Source organism: Microtus ochrogaster, unplaced genomic scaffold, assembly GCF_000317375.1.
Source record: "Microtus ochrogaster isolate Prairie Vole_2 unplaced genomic scaffold, MicOch1.0 UNK25, whole genome shotgun sequence".
NCBI lineage: Eukaryota > Metazoa > Chordata > Mammalia > Rodentia > Cricetidae > Microtus > Microtus ochrogaster.
In genome coordinates, this window is record NW_004949123.1 from 2,086,979 (window position 1) to 2,097,568 (window position 10,590).

The 10,590-nt window shown below is 45.6% G+C and overlaps 1 protein-coding gene across 2 annotated transcripts in view; it reads right to left on the reverse strand.

Moving 5' to 3' along the window:
* Fndc7 (fibronectin type III domain containing 7) overlaps positions 1–10,590 on the reverse strand; it is a 33,760-nt gene extending 23,170 nt beyond the window's left edge. For both annotated transcript variants that reach the window (XM_013354030.2, XM_013354029.2), the window contains exons 1-4: positions 10,528–10,590; positions 10,050–10,068; positions 2,495–2,749; positions 750–1,010 (exon numbers count right to left, since the gene is read on the reverse strand). In XM_013354030.2, the coding sequence (XP_013209484.1) occupies positions 750–1,010; positions 2,495–2,749; positions 10,050–10,068; positions 10,528–10,590 (598 nt within the window). The remainder of the gene's footprint in view (positions 1–749; positions 1,011–2,494; positions 2,750–10,049; positions 10,069–10,527) is intronic.

Below are 10,590 nucleotides of genomic sequence, written 5' to 3' on the forward strand. Positions count from 1 at the left end.
CACGCACACACACACACTCCCTTATTCTCCAGTCTGGCATTTATTTTACACACATACACACACACACACACACGCACGCACGCACGCACGCACACACACACAGAAATCAGGTACTTGCTCTCTGATTCTCCAGTCTCGCTCTAGCAGTTGAATTTGGACTTCTGGCGCTTAGGAGCACTCCTCCCCCCGCCCCCCGCCCCTTCCTCTGTGTTCCCAGGATGGGAGGGTGCTGACGTGTTGGGGAACTATGTCTGAAACACACTCTCATGTCAAGCATGGGCACAGCAGAACTCTTTCTGTGACTATGCCCGGAACAGCGCGGTATTCAGGTTGGCGCACACTCACTAAATGTCTCGAATGAATGATTCCTGTTCCTTCTTATTTAGACTGTTGGCTTGAATGCAGGAGGGAAAGAAGCAGGGAATGTTTTAGTTGACCCAACAAGACCAGGAATGCACAAGGAAGGAATGGTCAACCTAACAAGAGCCCACCCCTTCTGCGATTTGGAATTTGCATGCTCCAGCAGACTTGACTAGCAGAGGGGGAGGTGCGGCGCTCCCCATCACTCGTGGCGAGCGTTTGAACCGCTGCCAAGGAATAGTCAAGGCACTATAAATAACTTCATAATAAATTTAAACAGCTGTAGCCAGCTGCTCCGTACTCATCACTTTGCAGTGATCTCCACGACTGCGATACGCAGCCCCCTCGTTAATCAAAACCGAGATTGTTCAGAGCTGAGGCGTCCTTACTGGTTCTCTGGTTGCAGGTGGAGTCGTCTCCAGGGACTCCATTGGCATTCCAGGCGTAGGCCTTTATAGTATAGAGTGTCCCAGCATCCAAGCTGCTGAAGGTCAAGGAGGTGTTTGTGGTATTCTCCTTCCAAATTCTCCCCAAGCCATTGGCTCGCATGACAGACACAGAGAAGCCGATTGCCATATAGACGGCATCCCACCTCACAAGGATGGAGTCTGGACTTGGAGAGCCAACTTCCAGAACGGGGGCCGCCAAGACTGTTAGTAAAAACAAAATGAAACCATGAATGCGTTTTATAGAACTCTGTAGAGAATAATTCAGATTATCGAGGAATAAATAAATGCAGGCGGATTCTATTATTCATATTATAACGGCAGAGTTCATTTAATAATTGCTCATTGGATCTGAGGATGTAGCCTGGTGGCAGAGGGCTTGTCTGTGGTCCACTCCACAGTGCGACTTTTAGGAAAGTTATTTAAGTCTATACTAGTAAGAAATGATTTGGCAGGAAATGTGGACTCTCAGGCCAGGAGTGGTGGTGCACACTTATAATTCCAGCAGTCAGGAAGCTGAGACAGGAGAATTGCTTTGAGTTTAAGGCCAGGTTAGGCAACCCTGTCTCAAAAAAATCCGAGGTACAAAGACACTAGAAAACACCAGGCAATACTTTCAACTTGCAGTTGATCAGAGGTTAGATAGAGTATCCATATAAATGAATACAGAAAATGATTATTTTTTTGTGGGTGTTTTACTCCTTTGGCTTTTTGAGGGGCCCACAACAACTCCCAAATAAATCACACACGGAGGCTTATTCTTAATTATAAATGCCTGGCCTTACTTGGTTTGTTGCTACCCAGCTTTTCTTAACTTGAATTATCTTAACTACCTTTTGCCTCTGAACGTGGTTTTTTTTTTTTTTTACGTCTTACTTTCCTTCTTACTCCACAGCTGGCTGGATGATTGGCCCCTGACATCACGCTCTCTTTGTTCTCCTCTTCTTCAGTGTCCCTTCTGTTCATACTCTCTGAATACCAGCCCCGCCTATCCTTGCTCCTGCCTCGCTATTGGGCGTTCAGCTCTTTGTTAGACCATCAGGTGTTTTAGACAGGCAAAGAATCACAGCTTCACAGAGTTAAACAAATGCAGCATAAACAGAAGTCACACACCTGAAAATAAGAGTCCCCAGCAGTTTATACTGCTTTAGTATGCAAATTACTTTTATTTTTTAATGCTGAGTGAATTCTGAGCCCGTGCACGTCAGGTCAGCGCTCTAGCACAGAACTACACACCAGGCCCTGCACAGAGCTGTTCACAAATATGCCCAGGTGTAACTTTGGGAAGTGAACTGAATGCTGACGGCAAATCCCCAAACTTTTATTTAATGCATCTGCCACATGCTCAGCGTGCCACAAAATCTGTTCTGTGTGTTCCCTACTTGGCGTGGGTAAAAACAGAAATCGCTTTTTCAGGGATTTAAGAGCATTCTACTTTTAAAGTTGCCCAGAAATGGGTTTTAAATCCCAAAGCAAAGTACTAGACATCTAAGTGTCACCTTCTCCACAGATCGCTGAGTTGCAATAACAAAAACAAATGAACAAACAAAAGATGGTGGCTTTGGCCTCTGGGCCGTGCATTGTGGAACTCACATGTGCACAAACCACACAACACATTTGCGGTGCTGTTGAAACTAATATGGATCACAAGCAAACACTCTAGACAGCATGAGCATCCGGTTATCTACCTGTCTTTGCCTGCTTTGGAGATGACGCCTGGCTTTGTCCAGAGGCACTGATGGATCTGATGGTGATTCGGTACAAGGTCGCAGCCTTCAGGCCTGTCACAGTGCCTGGGGAACTGGCCACCGTGGTCTCAATGACTGTGTCCCCATCTTCAGCTGTGAGCAGGTAACTTGTGGCCCCTGGCACAGCAGTCCACTCTACAGTGATGCTATTGCTGAGTTTTGAATATGCCTGATCAATAGTTGGTATTTCAGGCGCTGAAAGAAGTTATAAAGTTGTGCGTTAGCCAGGATATCCTACAAGGATGACACTTTTCGCCTCTTCCTCCCTCACCTACATTATTCTGATGTCTTCCCATGAACGTAAGCTTTGCTTCATTTTCCAGAAAAAAAAGGATGCTGGGTGTGGTGGTGCACACCTGTGGTCTAGCTAAATAAGAGGTGGAGGCAGGAGGATGAAATGAAGGCCAGTCTGGATAACTTAACAAGACTCTGTCTCAAAATTTAAAATAATGATGATTATGATTATAATAGGTATTAGGATGTAGTTCAGTGGTGGAACACTTGCCTACCATACATTAAGCCCCTGGACCTAATGTCCAATATCACAAAGTAGAAAGAAAAGAACAGAGGGGCTGATGCCAGGGCCCAGAAGGCTTGCCAACAAACCTGACTAGCGAGTTTGATCCCTGGGATCCATGTGTTAGAGCTGAGAACTGACATCTAAAGTCTGCTAACCTCTACATGGGCATTGTAACACACAGGTGCCCACACCACACAGAGCATGCATGGATACTACATACATGCATATCACACACACAGAGAACATGTATACACCACACACATACACAGAGGCATGCATACACCACACACACACACCAGACATGCACACCACACACACACTCATACTACATACACACACACAGAGACACACACACACCACACAGGCACAACACACACAGACACACCACATACACACAAGCAGGCACACATGAACAAATAAGTAAATGTAATTTTTAAATTACAAAAAAAAAAAAGGGTAGAAAGAGACAAAGGAAGAGGGGGGAATCTAGGGGGAACAACTGTTTGCAAAAGCCAGCCAGAGCACAACTGTCACTGGCCAGGTGCCTGGGGGCCATTTGTACTTTCTATGCTTTTAAGTAAGTTGAGTGTGAGTGGAAAGAGGTTGTGGGAAGGAGCTTTGAGAAGGAGCAAAAGATAATGGAGAGGCTTTATTCCAGAGGGTTCCACTCTGGTTTGGTATTCTGTGAGTTTCCAAGGCTGCTTTGTCATGGCTGTCCTTCCCTGCCCCCACACAGGCAGCACTGCTGCCAGCTGGGCCCTCCATGGCCACCTCTCTGCCTGTGGTTGCTTTCTAATGAGTCTGCACATTTCCCAAGTGGGCTCTAACCTAACAGAGGAAGGAGGAGAACCGAGTCCTTTGTTACTCTCGGGGCAGAGCAATTTTCAGGTTCTTCTATATATTCTTCCTTTGCCTATCAAAATATAGGCCTCAGTGTTAAGTCTTGATACCGAAGCCTTCGGGGGCTGTCTGCAGTTCACCATGGGAATGGGAATGTTTATGTCATGAGCATGCATGCAGGAGAGCCCTCTGCTTCCAATACAGGATGGAACATGCAGTGTGAGACTCAGATGTACCGCTTCAGAACACCCGCAGCCACACACACACACACACACACACACACACACACACACACACACACACACACACACACACACACACACACACAATGTCCTGTGTCTTATAAGAAATCCAAGCAGAAGAGCTCAACAAATGTATGTTGGGGTTTAACTCTGAAACTGGCTCTCTGCCTGTCAATGTTAATGTATTCTATTTGTTGAACACAGTCACCCTATGCCAAACTCACAGCTGAAGGGCAAGCCAGACATGGCGGTGCATGCTTGTGACCCAGCACTTGGGAGGTTGAGGCAGGAGGATCTCAAGACTGAGGCCCAACTGGGCTAACATAGACCCTATCTCAAACAAATAACGAAACAAACAAACCACCACAACAAACCAAAGCCAGGTACAGCATGCAAGCCTGCAATTCCAGCATGGGAGGAGGTGGTGGTGGTGGTGGGGTCCTCCTCAACTAAATAAAGGGTTGGAGGAGGTCAGTCTATTTACAACCCTATCTCAAAAACAGCCACCCAAGAAATCCAGAACCTGTCAATCGGCCAACCAACCTCCCCAAACCAACCACATAAAGAGATTAGGCGAAAACCTACAAGACAAGAAGACAGAATAAAAGCCCAGTGGTTTGCCAGCATCAACTCTTCTTGGCTTCCCCTTCAGCCGAACCCCTAGGTACACAATATAGACAACCTCCTCTTTCTGTCTCTGTAGTCAAGAGAGCTCATGTTGGCAGCCTCTCAGAAATACCCAGGCTGCAAAAATGAACAAAGTCTCCAGTGTTCTTTGGCCAGACACTTCTGGAACACCATCCAGGAGTATCTCTGTCACAGAAAGAAAATTGTGCTGCTCATATATGCTGGGGAGGGGTGGGGGCCTGGTGGCCTTTTGCCAGTGAAGCTGATTCTGCAGGAAGAGTGGATGCCCCTTCTGGCCCCTCGGAACAAAAAGACCCAGTAGGGCCCCCCTCTCCCAACCCCTATCTCTCATCTGCACGTCCTCCCACCCCACCTCCACGAGTCATTTCCCTGCGGTCTGGGCCTCCTTTCTTCTCATTTTCTGGTGTCTCTCAACGCCTTCTGTTTCCTCTGTCCTCCAGTTTATCTTAGTGCCTGTGACAGATAGGCCTGCTGGTTGGAACAAGGCAAACTCCCTGGGAAAGTGACCAGCTGAAGACGTAGACGGCCTGAAGCTGCACTCTGGAGAAGAGCTCAAAGGCCAGCATGCACAGACGAGTGTCCCACAGGCGGCCATACTGCCTGAGGACTCCACATTGTCCCCCAGCGAGCTGAGCAATGAAGGAGTCCCCATAGGAAGCGCTATCAGCAGAGTGAGAACCAGGGTCGGAAAAACAGCAAAGAATTTGGACGCAGGAGTTCTAGGTTTAAGGCCTGGCTCTGCTTTGTACTTCTGTGTCTGAGTAACCGTGAGACATTTAAGCTCTTTTAGTGTAAGTTTTCTCCTTTGAGAAAAGTGGGCGACTCACAGTATCTATACTTTAGGAATTACTTGGAAATGTGTAAAATGCCTATAATTTATGATTATTGTAAAGATTAAATAAAAGTATATGTAAAGATACTTTGAGAGTGTCATACCCCACTGTGTATGTGTGTGTGTGTGTGTGTCTGTCTGTCTGCCAAGGGAAGCAAGTGTGGATGAGTTTGGAAAAGCCAGATCATACAGTATAGCCATGGGAAGGTTCCAGTGAAAGTAAGATCCTGAGGTGTCTGGGGTGAACACAGGCAGGAGAGAGACAGAGACAGACAGACAGATAGACAAAGACAGAGAGACAGAGTATGCCTGATGCACAGTTGGCTCTCAGGAGATTAACTAGTGCCAGCCACAAAAGCAAATCAACTGAACCCTCTAGAGCAGCGGTTCTCCGCCTTCCTAATGCTGTGATCTTTAAACACAGTTCCTCAGGTTGTGGTGGCCTCAACCATAACATTATTTTCATTGCTACTTCATAACTGTAATTATGCTACTCTTCTGAATCATGATGCAAATGTCTGTGTTTTCTAATAGTCTTAGGCGATCCCTGTGGAAGTCATTCGACCCCCACCCCAAGGGTCACAACCTGCAGGTTGAGAGCCTCTGCTCTAGGGGATCTAGCAGAATCCCCGTGTTCACGAGGGAATGGCATCGCGGATGCTCTGAATGGCAGCATTTGCATCTACCAACGCCTGGTGAGCCTGATGTCAGGAGCAAGTGTGATCATCTGCTGTAGTGCACATGAGCCTGAGTGCTCAGTTCTAGTGCGGTAGAATGAGACGGGGGGGGGGAGGGGTGAGGGAGGACACCAGACTTTGGGGACATTTTTCTCACGAGAGGGATGGACTGGTAGGTAGATCTTGTGTTATGACAGGTTTCAGCAGACCTTCAAAGAACAGAAGAAGCAAAGCAGCTGTTGAGCCTCTGGGGATGTGGCTCAGATGGTAGAGTGCTCCCCTAGCATGGTGGGATGTGGTTCAGTTGGCAGAGTGCTCCCCTAGCATGGTGGGGATGTGGCTCAGTTGGTAGAGAGGTTGCCTAGCATGCTGGGATGTGGCTCAGATGGCAGAGTGCTCCTCTAGCTGCTGGGATGCGGCTCAGATGGTAGAGAGCTCGCCTAGCATGCACAGAGCTTTGTTTTATCCCCAGCACTCATAAACACAGTGTACGTCTATAATTTAAGCACTTAGGAGGCAGAAGTAGGAGATTGCAAGTTCAAGGTCATCTTTGACTATACGGTGCATTTTAGGCTAGTCTGAGGGACATAAGACCTTGCCATAAAATAAAGTAAATGCAGGACTTTGGGAAGATAGAGCCTGAAAAGGGACAGTTGAAGGGGACGAAGCTGATTCCAAGGAAGCAGACACATCTATTGACAGTTTCTCTTTTGAGAACAGAGAGCATCTATTTCTTGACAGTAAGAGGCCTGGAGATGGAATGAAAGCTCTCACACAGGCTAAGCAAGCTTCTGTAGCTGAGCTTACCACCCCAAGCTAAATGGTGATGAAATTCTATTATCATTTAATAATAACATGAGGTTTTTGTTTTGTTTGTGTTCCCCCTCCTCCTTCCCCCTTCTCTCTCTCTCTCTCTCTCTCTCTCTCTCTCTCTCTCTCTCTCTCTCTCTCTCTCTCTCTCTCTCTCTCTCTGTCTCTGTCTCTGTCTCCCTCTCTCTTTTGTTTTTTGAGACAGGGTTTCTCTGTATAACAGCCCTGACTGACCTGGAACTCACTCTGTAGACAAGGCTGCTCTCCAACTCACAGAGATCCTCCTGCCTCGGCCTCCTGAGTGCTGGGACGAAAGTTGAGTTCACCACAGCCGGCTGTTTGTTTTCAAGACAGGGTTTCTCTGTGTAGCCCTGGCTGTCCCTGTCCTGGAACTCACTCTGTAGACCAGGCTAGCCTCCACTCAGAGATCCACCTGCCTGTGCCTCCCGAGTGCTGAGATTAAAGGTGTGAGTTACACCACCAGGCCCAGCTTTAATAATGTTGTATTTATCAGTATTAAAATCTGGGGAAGAATGAGAGAAACAATGAGCCCTATGCTCCCCACTCTCTCAATCCGAGAGAGAGAGAGAGAGAGAGAGAGAGAGAGAGAGAGAGAGAGAGAGAGAGAGAGAGAGCTGAGAAGTAGGCACTTCTCATGTTGATGAAAGAGAAGTCTTAATTCCCTAGGTGTGCATACAGCCACACTGATGCATCCAAAATGAAACCTCTGATTCTCAGCATCTGTGAGTTTGACCAACTCAGAGAATCTAAATTAGCTCAAGGTCCTCAGAGCCCAGGCACAGATCAACAGCAATGCCAAAGCCCAAATAGAATCAAATACACACACCCAAGATGAAGCCTTCTTCGCAGTATAAATCAGACACAGTCTGACTATTGAAAAACCAAGAGGAACCGTTAACAGCATCACTGGCATTGAAATCTGGTCATCCTGATTTCTCCCCAATGGGACGGGTCATGTTGGGACTAAAAGGATTCCGTGCTAAGGTCTGAGTGGTTCCTGGGACTTTGTAAGGCACAGTGAAGTTCGCTATACAAGGGGCAGATATTTATTTTTTGATCACTTATAAACCAAGCAGAGTAGTGTGTGTATGTAGTGTCAGCTTCTCAGGTGACTGAAGCAGGATTGCTAAAGCCTGGGAAATCAAAGCCAGGCTGATCAACAGAGGGATGCATCTCAAATGAAGTAAATAAAACCAATAGTAAAAAAATTTTACAAAATCATTAGGAATATGATTATACACTCTTTCTCATAGCTTCCTGTACAATCATGAAGGTCTCTCAAGAGTAATATAATAACGATGGGCTGGAGAGATGGCTCAGCAGTGAAGAGCCCTGACTGCTTTGTCAGAGGACTCAGGTTCAATCCCCAGTACTCACACGGTGGTTCACAACCATCTGTAACTCCAGTCCCAGGGGACCCAACATCCTCTTCTGGCTTTGTCGGGCACCATGTATGCATGTAATACATGGGCACATGCATGCAGACAACACACCCACACACATAAACAAATTTAAATTTTTTAAAGAGTAACGTAACGAGTAAAAATAAGGGAAATGATTTTTTAAAAGTCAACTGCATAGTTGGATGTGGTGGTCCACGCCTTTAATCCTATCACTAGGGAGGCAGAGACAGGCAGATCTCTGAGTTCGAGGGCAGCCTGGTCTACAGAGTGAGTTCCCAGTCAGCCAAGACTACACAGAGAAATCCTGTCTGGAGAAAACAAAAGAACAAAAACCAAACAAAACCCACAACTGTATGTGTATGGATTTTATGAGCTATTAAAATGCAGCCATCTGGGGGCTGGAGAGATGGCTCGGTGGTTAAGAGCACTGCCTGCTCTTCCAAAGGTCCTGAGTTCAATTCCCAGCAACCACATGGTGGCTCACAACCATCTGTAATGAGGTCTGGTGCCCTCTTCTGGCCTGCAGGCATACAAGCAGACAGAATACTGTATAAATAATAAATAAATAAATATTAAAAAAATAAATAAAATGCAGCCATCTATTCAATGTAAAAATTCCTAATTATTCTTCCTTTTTTTATGATGTTGGCAAATAATGAAAGTTGTTCCCATGTGTATTGAATCACTGTGCAAGCTTATCTCTAAGAGAGCTGATTGTATATGTGTTTGCAGATAATTTAAAGCCTATTCAAGATAAATTCCTATCCTGTGAACTTAGATTTCTAGATGTATAAGGCATGAAAATTTTCTAGAAAAATTACAGTGGCCTCCAGCCATTTATTCAAGAAAAAAAATAGTGATTGAAATATTTTTTAAATAAGGAAACCTTTTACAGTTCTGAATCATATTACTGTGTTGATCTCAGGAAAAGGCTAGATGTGCGATCTTCCTCTCTGTCTCTGTCTCTCTGGTTTGCTTTTAGTTTTTTGCTTTTTTGAAACAGAATCTCCTGAACCATATTTTTATGTAGCCAAAGGTAACCTTGAACATCTGAATGTCCTGCCTCCACCTTCTAAGTCCTGGGATTACAAGTGTGCACTACCACACCTGAGCCAGCATTTCTGTTTTTTCCCTTCTAATGTCCCAAAGAGAAGTAGGAACGTTATATAAGGAGATTGTCTGTGGTGCAATTTTAATTTTTGACTGGCAGTGATCCCTGCAATAGTTTGTCCACAGCCAACTGGATGGGAAATTCGGAGCTAGCACAGTTCTCACTCAATACCTTCGAAGGACTTATTTTGTAAATATGGCCCAGTTGATTTGTTTTACTAATTGTGGTCTTCCCCCAGCACCTTTTACAGTGGTGTTAGCAGCGGGTATGCATGCTCAGAAAATGTTGATACTCGCCCTCTAGGATGGTCTTTCTGCATGAGGCTAGACCAATCGACAGTGGAAATTAAAATCAAATATAAAGAGAAAACTTACGTGTCCGAAATTGTTACCTGTTTTGGATGAAGTAACCTGAAAAGGAAAATTTAGAAAGTTAGAAGAATAAGGAAAAACAGCATTTGGGGAAACGAAACAAACACGTTGACCGGAACACAGCAATCAAATGTTTATGTACACAGTGAGTAACTCTCCCGTTCACCTGAGAGCTTTTCTGTTGAGCTCATTTCCCAGCGATCGGATCTACCATAAGGCACAGCTGAAAATGGCGCAGAGGCTGGATACCGTGTTATTATTTCCTTTTCCCCTTGAATCTGCCCAAGTCAGAAACGGCTGACGGATTTTTTTTTTCAGGAGTCTTTGTTCTTCGAACACAATGATAGTCTTGTCTCCTTCCTTTAGTACATCACATTAGTTCTCAAACACAAAAATGTACCGTCTTCGTATGATTTAAAGGTATATCTAGTTATATCTTCCTACTCCTCAGCCTTCTCCCGCAAACTTAATTGTAGGTAGCCAAGGAGGCAGACTCACCATTTTCAGACAGAGGAGAGCGAATCCCATCAAAGAGGAACACTTCTCAAGTCTCCCAGCCAT